Source organism: Nuphar pumila, chromosome 8, assembly GCF_984573655.1.
Source record: "Nuphar pumila chromosome 8, dmNupPumi1.hap1.1, whole genome shotgun sequence".
NCBI classification, from domain to species: Eukaryota; Viridiplantae; Streptophyta; class Magnoliopsida; order Nymphaeales; family Nymphaeaceae; genus Nuphar; species Nuphar pumila.
In genome coordinates this window covers 116803459-116822282 of record NC_143256.1, presented here as the reverse complement: position 1 = coordinate 116822282, position 18824 = coordinate 116803459, and the positions used below count along the sequence as shown (strand labels likewise).

Genomic DNA, 18824 nt, shown 5'->3' with positions numbered 1-18824 from the left:
ATCACAATCACAATACTGTCTCAAAGTGGAACATGAAGAAGTACAAGTTGTAGTGATGGACAACTATAACTGTTTTTGCCTGATTTGCGTTGAATCTTGTGAAAGTTGGTTACAAGGTTGACCTCATTGTGAGAGGCGTACGCCTCATAGGCGAGGCGCTCGCTCAAGGTACTGAGGGGCATACTCAAGCGTTCTGGAATTGCTTTGAATACATAATTATCTAAAATAATTTCAAATATAACACTGTTTGGATTGCCCTCAATATGATTTCAGCTAAATGTTTGATGCAAGTTTCAATAGCATTAATAGCTCCCGATTAATTGCGTGGTGGTAAACCACTAAAAATCTTGCATTAGTATAACTAACTTAAATTTACATATACCTGTATATAAGTAAGAGATGTGCCCAAAAGTGCATTGCTGAAAAACTATAGTTCTATTGCATGTATGCATTTGATATGTCCAAGAAAAAAATATTTATATGCATCAGTAAGATTTTTTTTTTTTGTTTAGGCCATTTTTGATGGAAACAAATTCAAGGTTATAATTTAAAAAATTGGGAGCTATTTATTTTTCAAGTCCTTCAAAAACCTTATATTTACTAAATCAACCATCAAACAAACTCATATATGTATATAACAAACTCATATATGTATATTTATATTAAAAAACCATTTACCAGTGTTATTTTATTAATATTATATATTTTATTATTTTGATCATGAAGCTTACGCTTCAACGCCACGAGGCTTACGCCTCGCTTCATAACATGCTCAACGCCTCGCTTCGCCTCATCGCATTTAACAACCTTGGTTGACCTTATAACCAACAACCTCATCTTCCACTTTCTCACCTGTGACCAGAACAAACATTCACTAAAGCAAAAGGCAAGTTTCTGTTGGTGCCCCATAATGTGTTTCAACTGTGTGTGTGTGTGTGTGTGTGCTAACTTGTAGGATCGGCAAAGAGATGGTTTCAGATCTCTATTAATCCGTATGCTTTACGGTTATATTAATCCAAAAACTTCAGCACTTTTCACTTGTATTTAGTACTCCTTAAAGGTGGAGAACAGATCAATAAATATTTCTCATTTCATTAAGAGCAGCAGTAAGGGGAAAAAAAAAGATAAATTGGGGATGTTCTTATATGAAACATACCAAAATGGAGAAAAAATTAAAAAAAAAATGGTTGAAATTTTGCATATTGCATGTGAGAATCGATTGGAGCTCCTCTTTCAGCAAAGCCTAGGCTGACATACAGCAACCTTGCTTTTTGACATCAGCTGGCTCCTGACCAGGAACTATGATTTTGGTACCTTTGAGCAATGAAGCATTGCCACCATCAGCATCTTCATTGGCTACAAGTGATTTTTTGCTAATGATCCGGTAGATCTCTGTCAACACAGTCAAGAATGCTGGTTCCACATTGATGGCCTCCAAAGCCGAGGTCTCCATGAAGAAGAGGTTCTCTCTCTCTGCAAATTCCTTTGCGTCCTCTGTAGGGACTGCACGTAGGCTTCCCAGATCACACTTGTTTCCAATCAGCATGATCACAATGTTTTTGTCAGCATGGCCTCGTAGCTCTTCGAGCCACCTCGCCACATGGTCAAAAGATTGGCGCTTGGTCGTGTCATAGACTAGCATGGCTCCGACTGCACCTCTGTAATAAGCACTTGTAACAGCTCTGTACCTGCAGATCAGTAATGGCCCTCAAAACTAAACAAATGATGGACAGGAAGGTATTTCACACACAAATTAGAAAAAACGTCCATGCTCAGACTGGTCATTGCCTTCTTTGACAACAGCCACCAGCAGATGAGTTTAATATATCCAAATGTTGTCAGAGGCTAATTGACTGAATGGATGAATATTCCATCGTACACATCGAGGTTGATTGCACACGTACTTTAGTTTAAGTTAATTATATGACAAAATGGTTCACACAAATGGAAGTCAGGATGCCATTCATGTGATCAAACGACTGTTACCAACGAAAGAAACAAAAACAAGAAATTACAGGCATTAGTTATGAGGATGGCAACATATAAACGTTGGGTACTTCATGATGCTTTGGTTTACAAAAAATCCAGAGAATTCCATTGTAGAGTTAAAAGGTGCCACTCAAATAAGCTTTAGAAACTAAAGCAGAGAAGATGGTTCTTCAAGCAAGAAATGAAGAGATTGATTCATAATCCCATTCTCAGGCTTTTCTCAGCAAGGGAAAAATTCATGAGATTTTAAAAAGTTTGCTTTTCAAGGAAGCAAAAATAAAAAGAAATAAAATCTATCAAATAAAGACAAACAATTGAAAACACAAGAAAAACTTCAAAAAACGGAAAGCATTTGCTATTTATGTCTATAAAGAGGACATCTCTACATCAAACATACATATTCATGCACTACTGCATATACTCTTCCTCTATTAAAACTTAAAAGAGGAAAAACAAACTCAATAGTACTCGGTGACTTGGCATTATCAACTTTGATCACCCCCTCATATCCTATCATCTCTTCGTTTTTGGCTCCGGGGAGGGTAGATATTAAAATAGCATGGGTCAAGGCCCCTAAAAAATAAGTAGTGGATTCTTTCCGGACCAGAGTGGGAGCATTCTGCTCCCGATGACTCAGGCCTTCGTCAGCTTAAGTTTTCTATGAGAACTTATAGATATCCAGACATCGAGTTCCCCCTTTAGATTCAACGTGTTTATCCAAATGTTTGGTTGGAAGTTCAAAGTTCAAATACTAATTTGTTCCCAAACATGATAAGTTTTGGATTTGTACAGCAAGCACAGTCTTGGAAGCACATAAACATCAATTTTAAGTAACGAAAAGCATGAATAATTTTGTTAAATTCAACTTATCAGCAATTAAACAATGCACTTGTAAATGAAATTCATGATAAAAAAAAGCACCACCTATCCACGGTTCAGAACTTTGTCATTTTGATCTAAGCACTTAAACATGTCGGCTTTTAGAAACATGTAAGCCAGCAATCCCTTAAGTGTGCTTCTGAACATGCTCTTTAAAAATCATATTCATTTTTTTTAGGATAAACAAATATATCCAATCCACTTTGCAATAATCATTAAACTTTTACCAAAAGAAAAATGGTGAATCCCCATCAACCAAAAAGTAACATACATGGCTGTGATGAGAAGGGAGACACAACTTGTAGATTTATGGAGTAAAAAAAATTCCTGTTGGATCCAGATAACCGGTATGGCTGCTGGTATGTGACAAAAGAAGGGCAGGCTGGCATGGCACAGTTGTTTTTCAAGATGGTTGAAAGTGTGTGACTGGGTTACAATACAAGCAAGTGTGACTGCAGGTTTATTGTAAACGTAAAACTCCACTATATAAGAAATGTGGAAATTTTTAAATATTCATAAAAACATACAATGTATCAATACCTCATATCGTACACATGCATGTGGCAGCACAAGGAAGCAACCAGCATCAGCATCCAGAATAACCATTGTCAACACAGGTGCATTGAACATTTTAAAGTGTTTAAACTGTCATTGTCATTGATCTAGATCATAGAAGAGCAGCATTATAGACCTCGCTATTGTAGAACATGGTTCCCAGAAATTATCCACTCGATTGAGAACAAGGTCACAAAACTGTTCCATAAATTGAACCATTTGGGTAGACAGTTCAAACCATTGGGTCAACCTGGACCAACATAAGTGAGTGAGCTGTGAGTGAATGAGGCGTTAGCCGGAGAATTCGAAGTATCAGAACCACCAGACTGCACTAGTTGCAGGTTTTTATGCCGGCGCTTGAGTTTAAGGTAATCATTTTTTAAAATTTTCAAAAAAGGGAAAATCTCCTGGGAGATCAGCAATTTTTAAAGAAGAAAAGTTCAATAAATGAAAAGAAGAAACAAAAGTTTCAACATTCTCTGCAATAATATGATACTTAAAAAATTAGTAAACTTTTTATACATAAAGACTTGCAAAAAAATTTCACTTGAATTTGAATTTTCTGGGTCACAATACTGCAAAACTGCAAGTGGTTGATATCTATAGATTGTTACAGAATACCTTTATACATACATACATACATACATGTGAAGTGTGTGTAAGAAAAATGGCAGGAATTTCTATATAGAGAACACCTTAATAACAAAAGAGTGTTGTCATAAGTTGCAAGATTCAAATCAAGCCATAGAGGCAATTTGGTGAATAAAAAATACATAGAAATGGTCATATTACTCAATGTTGTCAGTATCGGTGCGTATCAACCTGTATTGGCTGATAGGTATTGCATTGGCAGAAAATCGATATTCTTCATCATCTCAGCTATTTTTCAATAAATATAAAAATTATTTAAAATTATTTTTTAATATCATTTTAATGGCTTTAACACGTCACACTCTGATTGACACATAATATTTTTTAATTATTTTTTGGCCGATTCAGAATGATTCACTTGTGTATCGGTATCGGCCGATTCACCTGAATCATTGGCCAAACGATACAGGGCCTATACCGATACTGACAACATTGATATTACTACTTTCATGGCTATTTTGCAAGTAAATAATAACCAAAAAAACTAAGATCAAATATAAGTAACTGAAAAGGAAAACACGCTCACATTTCTCATGCTTGACATCCATCATAACTAGTTCACCTGCATATTAAACTATGCAGTAAAACAGTACAAATGGTTTTCTCTAAACAAAGGGTTTAGCAAAGAGGACCAAATTTATAACCCCATTCATAGTTGACCCATTCATTAAGCCATTCTGGTCCCATTGGCCAATTTGTGTTAAACCTTAAAGATAAGCCATATAGACTGTTTCTCATCAACTATTCCCCTCATTAAATTGTTTGATTCTTCATATCTAATTTAGCTCCCCTTTTTGTGCCAATCTACAAACTGTTACATGGATACGATGCCAGAACAAGATACAATGTGGATACGCTTGGTATGTCACAGCAATTCTCAAAAAGCAGGAAACAATGATACAGTCATACACAATGTAAGACAATAAAACATAAATACCCTCTCAAGTGCAAACTTTACAACAGAAATTCTGAATCAACATAATTAAAAACATCAAATAATAAATCTAAATTGAAATTAAAATAAAATGTAATTGATGACAATTTTAAAAGAAAACAAACGTAAGTGAATACAAAATATGTAATCAAGATCATAAAAGAAAACAGATAATGTTAATGACACAATGTTGCTTGTGTTTGACATTGGTTTGATTGTTTCCTGGTATGCCCAAGTCTCATGTTGTATCGACACGGAATACACATGCTAAGTTTAGAGATGTCCATGTAACATGGTCTATAAATTCATAATCCATCAAATGATGGACAGGTTTAATACAGGATCTCTATTAGCAGTCACTCCATATTAAGATAATTATGAAATTTAACAAGTACACCAATTAGCTGATTTCTGAGATCAAGTTATACCTAAGCGAATAGCTGACATTAAAGATTCTCTAAATGATAAATGACTAACATCCTTGATTCACATTAGATCCAAATACAGGAAGGAGGAAATAGAAGCCACCTTCCTTCTGATGCTTGTTTGAATCATCAAGAATGAAAATTGTATCAACAAAATCCTGCCAATAACTTCTTTTCAGTTTGTTGTTCAAAGTGCCAGTATTAATGGTAGCAAAAAAGATATCAGACCTACATCAAAGCCTCATCTCACACTACTTCCACAATCACAGATATTGGAATTACTTTCCTACTTCAATAAATCCCAAAAGAGTTCTCCTGTATATTATCAGTTTTAAAACATTTGTTATACTACCCAACAAACTGAACTCCAAGAAATAACTTATCTTACACTGATTGCTTAGAAGAGCAACTCAATGCAACCGTTTTTGCAATCAGGCACCTTTCTGAACTACCTCCCTCAGAAAACACCATCCAAAGACATCATTGGGCTGGACCGTACAAGTCGAGCGCAGTTAATCCTAAGCATCCACTCTCAAAATTACAAAACAACACAAATAAAGGCGCCATATCATACAAACCAAAGCATTTATTCATCTAGCAATAGCAATAACCACCACCACCACCACCATCATCATCATCACGATGCATCTGAATTGTTGTGGTCGAATACAAATGGAAATTTCCAGCTAAGACCTAATGAATTTAAAAGATCATATCAGTTCCATACTGAATAACGAAAATTATATGTGGAGAGTCTGGAGACAGCGATATCAGATCTTTCTTTGCCTTTCTACCATTTTCTCAACCGATCAATATGCATCAGAATCGTTCTTGAAAGCAAAAGAAACTCCGAAGATTACATCAATTGCGAAAATCATATCATAAAATCCTATTTTTTCCCTTTTCTCATTACACACAATCATGGGTTAGGCAGGCCTCGTAACAAACAAAACAAAAGGTGCCATAACACTAGAAACGAATTCAGATCCTAATTTACACCGTAAAATCGGAATCTTTCCTTCTTTTGTGATACCGTAGCATGGATTAGGCACGTTCCGTAACAAGATGAAAGACAAATTCACGATTGCCATACCACTAAAAACGAACTTAGATCCCAATTCGAGGCCGTCAGAGGGTAATTAAATAAGAGGGCTTAACAAAAACAAAAAAACTGGAATTCAGATTCAACGGGAGAGAGAGAGAGAGAGAGAGAGAGACCTCTCCTGGCCAGCGGTATCCCAAATCTGGGCCTTGACGGTTTTGTGATCGATGGTGAGCGTCCTGGTCTGGAACTCAACGCCAATCGTGGCCTTCGAGTCGAGGCTGAACTCGTTCCTGGCGAACCGGGCGAGCAGCTGCGACTTCCCCACCGCCGAGTCCCCGATCAGCACCACCTTGAACACGTAGTCGATCTTCTGGTTGAACTCCCCGTACAGGTTCGACATCTCTCTCTCTCTCTCTCTCTCTCTCTCTCAAGAAGAAAGAAAGGAAGGAAGGGAAAAAGAAAACCCCAGAAATCGTATCCCTATTCCTGTTTTTCCCAATATCACACCGAAATTCTTCTTCTCTCACCCAAAGAAGGATCTGAGGACCGCGCCCTTCAGATCGAGGAAAGTGTGAGCTCGGATACCTCCCGTCGAGGTCGTTGGGGGTTCTCTCTCTCTCCCTTTTCCATGGAATTGCTTTTCGCTTGTGGGGAAGAGATCGGAGATTCAGAAAGTTTGGAAACGGGCAGAGTCAAAACAGATGTTTGGGGAGCACGATGGCGACGATATGTGGGGAATCCACCTGGGAGAACGAGATTAGCGGACACCTTCGGATCAATTTTAACGGATAAATGACGTATCGTCATATCGGTGAATATCTTATATATAAAAATATCCGAAAATAAAGGATAGAAGAGCTGCAAGTGGATTAGGATACAATCAGATATCCGATCTGAGTCCAACATGTTACTTTCGGATTTAGATCCTTGATGTAAAATCTGAATGTGCATTGGGATCCGATTCAGATCTGTTCAATCCCATCGCTTTCTGATTCGAGTCAGCATTTTAAGTTAGACCTGGAATTGATCAGAATCAAAATCCTGATTGCTTTCTTACATCTAAATAGCTTGCTTTTGTTCTATTTTTTTTTATCCAGTATTATCACATGTATTTTTTATTCAGAATAAACTTTATTTAATCAAATCTGGATGTGAAACTACTATTTATATTTTAGATTCAGATTTAAAAAAAAAAAGGAGCCCTGAACCGGACCCAATCGGTCGGGGTTCTAATCAGACCGACTCATTCAAAGACCTTGGTCTGGGTGTGAATCAGGCCGGGAAATGACTGATACCTGAAACCTATTTGCACTAGAATTTGTTTTCTACTGCATGCATAATAACCTAATTTTACAAAAAAGTGAACCAATTATGTCTGAATAAATAAATAAAAAATTGACCGACTTGAGCCATTTTAACGCTTATTTGAATATATCCATCTTCATTTTATGAAGGACATTTTTTGGGTATTTGATGCAGAGCAGCTGCAGGATGCTATCCGGGATAGTAGGATCCATATGGAACTAATTTCACAACTTGTGTTTTTTGTTTTTCTATAATAACTTATATTTGGATGTATCCATATTCAATTAGAAAACTTATGAGCAGGGGCGGAGCCACAATGTGTGTAGGGTGGGCACCTGCCCACCCTTACTCAGAAAAATTCTCCAAGGGGCTACCCACCCTGACCCAGGACACCGCCTACCTACACCAATCGTGCCCAACCCAATCTAGGTGACCCCGAACTGAGTGGCAAGTATCCTCTCTCTCTCTCTCTCTCTCTCTCTCTCTCTCTCTATATATATATATATATATATATATATATATATATATATAGGAAATTATTGTAATGTGCAACAAATTTAACACGTTTCCCCAAAAACCTTATAAATTTTGAAATATGCCTCATGTCCAATTTTGTAGGTTCTTGACTTTTTTAAGACCTTTTTACTTTTACTCTTAGCATGAAGGAATCTCTTGATTTTTGTGTGTTACATTGCAACGCTTTCCTGGTGATATTTTCGTAGAAATCATGAAAATACACAATGCAAAAATGGTTAGATTTGCATAATGAATGTGTACATTTTCGATGCCTCACAACTCCAATGCAAAATTCCTCCTCGCTTCTTCTGCAACCCCCATGCAGAAATATGAATTGTGTGACACTTCTTGCGAAAATCTCTTTCTTGCGAATTTCATCAGAGTTTTACGTTGGTGCTTGTGAAAGTCCACTGTCGATTTGAAATTCATGAAAAGTTTATAGAATTCATGGACTTTAACATGCTATCAACTTTAAGTGATGCGAGATTTAGTGCGAATTTACTTGTATATATAGGCATTTAGAGTGCAAATTTAGTCAACAATTTCATGTTGGTGGTTGTGAAATTCTTGAAATGTTTGTAAAATTTTTGAAAGGTTTGCAAAAATTATAAAGTTTTTCATGAGGTGATGCAAAATTCCTTTTCAACTGAGAATTTTGTAAGCATTAAAAATTATATTTTGTTTCTTAAAACCTTTTATACGCAGCCCAGGGTTATTTTCGCATAACCTAGGGTTTTTGTGGTCCCCAAACCTTTTTCTCGACAAAATTTCCAACGATTATTTTTTATGACTATTTCTAATAAATATTTTCAGTGAAATATACATTGGTGACACTTCATTAACGACTATTTCAGTCAGTATGAATATACATTTAAGTGACAATTAAAGAAAGGAGAAAGGAGGTTTGCTTATATTTTATAAGGAAGACCTCACAAAGTTCACATAAACTATATATAAATTGACATTTTGAAGTATTGAGACATCATTTTATAAATCAAGGCATAGTTTTAAATATAGAAGTGTCATATTTAATGCTAGTAGGTGGGAAGGATCACATTTAATATTTTTGAAAAGGAAGTTCCCTTTTCAAAAAGCCAATATGCTTTTTATAAGCAGTTTTTTCTGAAGAATTTATAGATTTTCCTATATATCGCAAATAATAATGATGAATACAATGGAAGTTTCTTTCATATTTGAGGATTTTCGTACAGGCTAGGGTTTCACAGAAACTAGGTTTTTGTGGTATCTAACTAATAAAAAATTATAGTTATTTTTTTAGGCCAAACATCGATAGTGAGAAGATTGATGACACTTCATGAGTGAAAATCATCAACGATGAGTTTTTTTCGATAAGCGCATCTTATGGTATGGGTAGGATAGGAAATGAAAGTTCATAAGTTGTTCATGATTGTTCCAATTGATCATCTGAAAACCCGTTATTATCATAGAGAACATGAATGATGCTGACAACTACAAATTTTGTCAACCTTACATGAAAAATTATGACAATTTTTAAATAAAACCATGAATGAACTTTATATCCAAATGACATCCACGTTTTTTGTTTATTGAGTCAAAATTACATCCATATTTTTATTGTCAAAATAGAATATATATGGTATAGTAACACTACAAAAAATCTATTTTTTTAAAGGACTTTTTACTGGCACAAAATTAGGTGGGGCCAGTAAAATATATTTCTCTGGTGCATCTATTACCTGTGCCAGAAAAATGAGATTTTTCTGACACATTTTTTAGTTAAGCCAAAGAATATAAGGTTTTACTCACGAAACCCAAAACTATAGCAGTAAATCCCATTATCTCTAATGCATCCCCAAACTATGAAAGTCAAGGGTTTCATTTATTTTAGTTTTGTGGGAGGGCACCTGCCCTTTTTCTTTTAGCCTCAAATTGTTCTCTCTCTCTTAGAAACCCTTCTTCATCATATGCCAGACACCCCTTCGTTGATCGTTGTGTCCAACTGCCGCCAACACTGGTTTTTCTCCCTCTTCAGCTCTTTGTCTTCTTCCATAAGGTGTGACACTATCTCTCATCCATTTTCCCTCTCTCTTTCTTTCTCTTTCTCCCCTTCTTTTCCATTCTCTGATTTTTCGGCCATCATTGCACCAAGCGGCGATCAATGACCATCTCCATTGGAACGGTGATTCACGACCACCTCTGTTGGTGCGACAGTCATCGGGTAACCTCCACCCTATCTCTCTCTCTCTCTCTCATCTTCTTCTTATTGGGGTTTGGGCGAGAAAATCATCTTTACTAGGTAAGGTTTCTGATTTTTATTAGTTCAAACAATTGCTATGGTCTAGGAAATTGTTAGTTTTATTAGCTTTGCTCGAGCAAACAATACGGTTAATGAGAAAAAACTAAGGTGCCCATGCGTAAGATGCAACAATTGCTTACTGCAATCAGTCAAAAGTGTTGTTGATATATGGTATGTTTAGGTTTTGTTCAAAGCTACACACTATGGCATTATCATGGTGAATTAGTGATCTCACCTGCAAGAGATCATGTTGATGCATGTGAAGATAACATAGATGCTATGAATGAATTGATACATGATGCATTTGGAATATATGATTCCCATGAAGACAGAATAGATGAGTCTTTTGAAAGTCAGAGCTCTGAAGTTAATGCATGCTTCAAATTGCAGAGAGATGCTGAACAAGAACTATATCCTTCATGTGCTAGATCTACAAAGTTGTCATTCATTGTTCACCTGTTTCATATAAAATGTCTTAATGGCTGAAGTATTTGATATGTTGCTCGACTTATTGAAAGAGGCATTCACTGAAGGTATATAATTACCAAAGTCATATTATGACACAAAGACAACAATTGAAAATTTTGGTTTCAGTTATGAAAAATAGATGTATATCCTCACAATTTCATGTTATATTAAAAAGAATCTGCTAAAAAAGAGTTATGCAATGTTTGTAAGGCATCAAGATGAAAAGAAGTTAAATGTCAATCAAATAGTATAACATCTTCATCTTTTAAGAAACTCAAAAAAAAATTATGAAAAACTTTGCACCACTTTCCCTTGATACCAAGATTGAAAAGGTTGCTTGTGTCATCTAGGACTACTTTTCAAAAGAGATGGCACCATGAAGGTTGCACCAAAGATGATGTTCTAAGGCATCTTGCAGATTCATTAGCTTGAAAAACTTTTGATACATTGCATTCCTCTTTTGCTACAGATAGTCACAATGTGAGACTCAGGTTAACCACTGATGGTTTTAATCATTTTTGAACTTTGAGTACATTATATAGCATATGGTCATTTGTTATAGTTGCATATAATCTGCCATCATGGATGTGCATGAAGCAGTCATATACCATGCTTGTACTGCTTATATTTGGACCAAGCTCGCCTGGGGTAATTAAAATAAATCCTTATCTTTAGCTGCTTATTGAAAAACTGAAGACATTATTAAATGATGGTGTAGAAACCTACAATATATCAATGAAAAAGTATTTTCAATTGCAAGAAACTTTATTGTGAACTATAAATGATTTTTCTGCATATGCAAACCTATCAGGATGGAACACCAAAGGAAAATTAGCATGTTCTTTATGTTATAAAGACGCACATTTTTTGCAGGTTAAAACATAGCAAAAAATCTTGTTATATGGGACATTTGTAGATTTTTGCCTATTACTCACAAATTTTAGAAGAACAAACATTCTTTCAATGGCAATATTGAAATGATAAGTGCTACCAAAATGGTAGGCACTAATATGCTATATCAATTAGAGAACACGACTAATTTCAGTGATAACGAGTTAGGATGCAAAGACATGGGCTTACCATATCAATGAAAGAAAAAAATAATTTTTTTGAGCTGTTATATTGAAAGCATAATTTACTATGCCACTGTTTGGATGTAATGCATATTTAAAATAATATATATGACAAGATAGTTGGGACACTATTGAATTTAGGCAAGAAGTCAAAAGGCCATTTAAATGCTTGTCTAGATTTGCAATCAATGAATATAAGGCATGCACTTCATCCACAATACAATAGAGCTGAAAAAATTTCTGCATGTTACATACTTTGCTATGAGTATGAAAGAAAAGTCCATTTTTTACATAGTGTTAGCATTTTAAGGTTTCAAATGCTTATTCAACAAATATCTCTTGATGTGTGCAAGTAAAAGAATGTAAGATTTAAGGTCCGAAGAGTCATGATTGTCACATGCTAATGCATCAATTCCTTCCATTAGCTATACAAAATGTTTTACCAAAAGAAATAAGTGCAGTGTTGATTGAGTTGTGTGGATTTCTCAAGAAATTATGTTCTAAAGTTGAAAAAGATGATACATTAAGTAAATTGGAAAAACAAATAATATTGATATTATGCCATCTGAAAAAGATCCTCCTACCTTCATTCTTTGATATAATGGTGAACTACCTATTTAACTAGCAGATGAGGTTCAATTGGGGGGGCGGGGGCATTACAATACCGTTGGATGTATTCCATTGAAAGATATTCATAAATATTTGTTATGGTTTGAATGTCATAAACTATTAATATAATTAATTTTCTATTTGTTAATTGTTATAGGTTCTTATTAAAGATTAAGTGTTATGTAAGGAATAAAAGTTAACCAAAAGGCTCGATTGCAAATTGGTACTTAGCTAAAGAATGCTTAACTTTTTGCTTAAGATATTTGCATGGTATAGAGACACGCTTTAACCGGACATAAAGAAATTATGAAGAAGTTGTTTGTGCTGCAACACATGATTCTACATTATTGAGAAAAGGTCGTGATTTGGGCACATATCGATTATTCCCAATGAATAATATAACTCCTCAACAAATGCATACTTATGTGTTATACAATCACAACTCGGTGACACCATATCTTTAGTAAGAATTTTTATTTTTTATATTGGTTATTTTTTAATAGTAACAATATGCTTTTAATAATTTTTCACTAATCTAGCATGTTGGAAACATTTAGACATTCTCATCATGGAAAATTTGAGGCCTCGTCAAATAGAATGAATTCATAAAGAAAATTTTCCTAAGTGGTTTAAAACTCATGCAAGTTGATAGTTTTTTATTTTTCAAATTTTTTTATTAGTTTTTAGTTCATATAAATTGGTGCTTTTAATTAGATGTATAATTTTTTTATAACAGATTCATCAACTACGAGAAGGTAGTGGGAGTGAAGAGGTTACTGATGAGCTTATATGACTTTCTAAGTATCCTCGTAAGGATGCAAGAAGATATAACACTTTTATGATAAATGGGTTTAGGTTTTGTACAAAATAACGAGAAGAAAGATTGAAGAATCCAAATAGCGATGTTGTTACTGCAAAAAAAAATTAGTTATTCAAGTGTCCATGATAAAAGGCATGTAGTTGATGGTGTTACTTATTATGGAACCATTGTAGACATCATTGAAATATAATACCATATAGATCAAAGATTTGTTTTGTACAAATGTGAATGGTTTGATGTCCTTAGTCAACATGCCAAGGGCCTTAAAGAAGATGATTTCGGTTTCACACTTACAAATTCTAAATATAGATGCATGAAAGATGAATCTTTTGTATTTGCATCTCAGGCAAAACAAGTCTTTTATGTGCAAGATTACATTAACAAAGATTGAAAATTTGTTACTAGGACAAGACCTAGAGAATTTTTTGAGATTGATAGGCAACAAGTTGATGAAGATGACAACCTACATGGTGATACTAGTGACAATTATATTGAAAATGACCCATACAATATTTGAACTTTAAAAACTATTGATGTTGATATACCATGGGTTAGGACAGATGTGCCTAGAACATCTATTGATGATACAACTATTGCATTGACTCAATCATTTACAGAAAAAAATAAAAATAATAGAGGTAGGTGGTCTAATTTAGTCATAACTTTTATCTTTATCACTATTTATGATTGTTTTATATAATATAAGATAGTGCATTTTTTCATGTTATATCCTAGATCATCATGCATGCAATTTGAATGTACCAGTTGATCTATGCTTATTATTTTCATGTTACTTGTGATTATTTATGATTGTTTTATAAACAATAGATGGCTCCTAAGCAAAGAAATGTGCAAATATCCATTGTTCCTGACTTTAAAACGAGTGATATCTCATGTAAGTGCACCATACCTTTTAATTTACTGAATTTTTTATTGTATATCCATTGCCTAACATATATTTTGGTTAATTGATTACAGCTCAACAGGGGAGAAGGACATGCGACCCCACTCGTGCTCTTGCAATGACATTGTTGCCTCAAGTGTGAAGCACCACCATGTGTCCATAAATAAGTATGGACAGCCCATCGGTTGGGAGGCCATTTGTTGGACTACGTATTTGAGAAAGTTTGCAGGAAATTCGGATGTTAATCCACTTAATTTTGTTACTTGGAAGTCATTACCTCTGAGTTGCAAGGACAACATGTGGCATCTTGTGTTGATATGTAACAGGCATTTTCTTAGATTATGTGCAATATTTAAACATGAATGTAATATTAATTTAATTGTATTTGCTGCGACAAAAGTATGATCTTCTCGACTACATGAGAGCATGGTTGTTGAAGCAGTATTCACGGTCTATACGAAATTATAGATCCGAGTTTAGAAAAATCTATAAAAAAAATTGCAAGACATCTGATGAACACATGAACAAGTGTCCTGAAGATATTCTTGAGTTTCAATGGGCCACCCTAATGAAACATTTTGATTTTCATCGCTTAAAGGTAAGTGTTTAGATCTCTATAAAAACAAGTTAAAATTTATAATTTCTATATTTATAGTTATTTATGTAAACTTATTTTGTTGTTAAAGGCACAAAGTGCAATGAATAGTGTCAATCATGCTAAACAAAAGTTTTTGCTTACTACTGGAACAAAAAGCTTTGCACGATATAATTCAGAGAAGGTAATTATAATGTCATTAACTTTATCATCATTTTATCTTTATGATTAGTGATTACCTTATTATGTTATCATAATTAATTTCTTTTCATATTTGTGTAGGTTAGAGAGGATGGAGTTGAGCCTTCACAAGCTGAATTCTTTGTTATGACACTCTCTAGCTCCAATTCAAATTATCATAATGTTGAAACAAGTTCAATAATTATAAGTGATTGATGATTACACAATTAGTCCGATTTGTGTTCAACATTGGTATGTTATTTCTGTATTTATATTTGCATGATTTTAAATGTGTATATTACTTTTGTAGGATAAAATGAACTCCATGAGATCTCAAATGCCTAAGGGAGTTGTAGATTCTCAATCTCGCAATAATATCATTTCTTAAGTTATTGGAAAGAATAGGCTTGGGTGAGTTCATACTTCAACATAGGTGTTAAAGCAGTTGAGTTCTTCAGTCCAGCCCCTACTCAAACCCAATCAATGCAATAGAATGTAGAATAAAGAAAAGAGATCCATGAGATGAAAGAAAAAGTGCATGAGTTGGAACCCGTTAGGGGGAGCATGGGCTATGGAATCTCAAGTTAAAGAATTGATGCAACACTTAAGGACCAACCAAGCAACTGCTTCATAACAATCTTAGGTAATTTTATTATAATTTAAGATTTTTATCTATATTAAAAGTAAATTTTTTATTTTGAATGATTCATTGACTTCTTTTTTTTAGGCCTTGGAGTCTGACGAGAGACAATGGCATTGTCATAAAGTTGGAGATGTGTGCCTCATGAAGTCTGACAAGATATTTTGAAACTTTTTGGTTGACATAGTTTGATGTCATGCTAAACCTTTTTGAGACAATTTTGATGAATGCCTTTTAGGTGGATGAAACTTGTGGTTACTACCTTTTGTATAGCCAAACTTTGTTTCTCTCTTCATTGCATGTGTGTTTTAACATATGGCATGTTCTTTTTCTTATTAAACTAGCTTTCATTTGATGAATTGAAGATTTTCAACTCTCAATCTTGCCAATCTTGCTTTATTTATAGGATGGATTTTAATATGCTCTATTCATTTTTTGTTTTGCTTAAAATAGTTTACTAAGGTTGGTTTCTTGGTTTAGATGTCACATTCTTTAAATGTGTGTGTGCTAACCTTGGCATTGATTTGATTGTTACACTCTTTAGTAGGTTGTACTTGTGCAATTACAAAGATTTTGAATCCAAGAGTAGAAGAAGCCAATAGTTATGATATCATAATTCCTGGGCCTATTCTATCAAATTGATACTAATTTTATCTGTTTATTTTGGTATTTTCATGTTGTTTATCAAACACATTGGACTTGTTTGTTTATTTTAAATAAAAGATTCACTTATTTTTAGGTACTATCTATTATCACTTCAAATACATTGGTGGTACATGGCTATGGAAGCATATGATGTAAAGACTGATTTATTCTAGCACTTGTGCAACTTATGGCTCACAATGCATAAAAATTCATAACTCAAAAAATGTATTTTTATGTCAGAATAACACAATGCAAGAAGCAACTCAACTACTACTTTCAATACAAAGGTTTGACCAAGTTGATTATTACAGTTTAGTGCATGAATCAAGTGTTTAATCAACAATTTTGAGTTCAGCTTCTTGTATTATGAATCTTTGGTTGTTGATGTCATTTTATGGTGGCTCATGTAATATGATTCCTTTTGTGTTTCATCATGAGTTGTTGTTTGTATATGCAAGTCATCTTCAGTAGTGAACATAATTGAAAGAGACTTTGAAATGGATTTTGCTCCTCCTCTTGATTGTAAGGAGCAAGAAAGGTTAGCATCCCCTACCTCATTAAGTAATGCAACTGTTGCAGGTTTTTGCTCTTTTCCCATCATACAGATTTGGCACATGAACAATCATCCTGTAGACAAGGTAATATATTACAAGTCAATATTCTTGATGCCATCTAAATTTAAAAGGGGGTCAACCTTAGAATATTAGAGGAGATAAACCAGACATACCTTTCTGGACTTGCATTGGATATTTGTATTAAATCTATTACTTGGACATGCCTTATGAGGGATAAATATTTATAAAAGTAGTTTTTAATTTATGTGTTAGAAATATCCATCCTAGTTCCATGACGTAACAAGCTATTATGTGAGGTTGAACTATTGTTATTGAGCATCCTAGATTCTAGATCCATGACACCACATATTGCCATAGTTCTACCAAAATCTTCACACAATGCAAAAAAGTGGGGAAATGAGAAAAGCAAACAGATCAAAAGGTGCTCAAAAAACATCATTTTCTTCAGTATGTTGATTTAAATGTTTCAGCCAACAATAAATGATACAACAATGTCAATAAAACTAACATTGATCCATCTCTCCCATTTACCAAAAGGCTAAATGAGATGAATTTGTCCAACACAATGGATATGTAACAAATAAGTTCAAGTGCGTTGTTATTCCAAAATTACATCCAGACCGGAACATAAAGATGCACAACCTTCATCAAGTCCTTGTTAGCTGGATTCTTCCATTTAGGATGACAATCAGACCAGAGCATTAGAAATATAAAGGCACTCAACCTTCATCAAGTCCTTTGTAGCCATATAATTTTGGGAGACAGATGCACATGTTAATCAAAAGCTTCAGGACTAACAAAAGTGTTCACTTTTTCCATATTATCCATGTTTTGACATGTTTATTATGAATTTTAGATCCGAATATGGATCTTGAATTAGATCCACATACGAAAAAATATAAAACTTATGTAAAACAAATACAGAAACCATATTTTTGATATACAAATGTTATAATTGTCATATATTCATTTGATTCATTCATAAACAAATATGCTCATACAATCATATATTCATTCCATTTATTTATAAATGAATCTATTCATACAATCATATATTTATTCCATTCATTCATAAATGAACTTGTTCATACAATTATATACTTATTTCATTCATTCATAAATTTACCTGCTCATACAATCATATATTCATTCTATTCATTGGTAAATAAACATGCTCATACATTCATATTTTTATTTCATATAATCACATAGATTTATTTCATTCATTGAGATATAACAATAGTATATGCGAGAGTATCATAGTATACATAAAGTCAAAATATTATCAATGAAGTAATTTAACAATAGTATGTACAAGAGTATTACAGTATGTCAACCACCCACCCTAGCTCCAAAAAATGTACATCACTCCAGCATAAGAATCCATCAACATACTAGAAAAAAGCAAAAAATCAAAAAGAGTAACACGACAAGAAAAATGCAGTATCTCCTCGAACAACATGTTCATAATATCTTCATTTATTGGGCTTTTAATAATTCTTTCATGCTAGATTTTTTCTCACATTCAATCCATATTTCAATATCGGCCACATGCATCTTCATTTATGAGTCCCATCCAAACCCAAAAGTGTTCAATATTTGGTTTCTTACTGTTAAGTTGATCTTGATACACTTCAATTTATTGATTTTTTTCCAATGTGAATTTAACCCCAGACCTTTCTTTGATTTGATTTTCCACTACTTTCATTGCCTTGTTTTTCAAACCCCAAAACATTTC

At 33.9% G+C, this 18824-nt stretch overlaps 1 protein-coding gene across 1 annotated transcript; it reads right to left on the bottom strand.

The window, feature by feature from the left end:
- Positions 1-1072: 1072 nt before the first annotated feature.
- On the bottom strand, positions 1073-7186 carry RABA4D (RAB GTPase homolog A4D). Its single transcript, XM_090015795.1, has 2 exons — positions 6652-7186; positions 1073-1688 (listed from the first exon to the last, which is right to left on the bottom strand). The coding sequence occupies exons 1-2, from the start codon at positions 6876-6878 to the stop codon at positions 1244-1246; spliced, it is 672 nt and encodes a 223-aa protein (XP_089871921.1). The 5' UTR covers positions 6879-7186; the 3' UTR covers positions 1073-1243.
- Between the last annotated feature and the right edge of the window lie 11638 nt (positions 7187-18824).

Bases quoted from the DNA above. Each gene is read 5' to 3' on its own strand.
- RABA4D (XM_090015795.1), bottom strand. From the start codon at position 6,878: ATGTCGAACCTGTACGGGGAGTTCAACCAGAAGATCGACTACGTGTTC. The intron at 1,689-6,651 runs GTCTCTCTCTCT...ACTGATCTGCAG, and splicing joins GATACCGCTGGCCAGGAGAG to GTACAGAGCTGTTACAAGTG.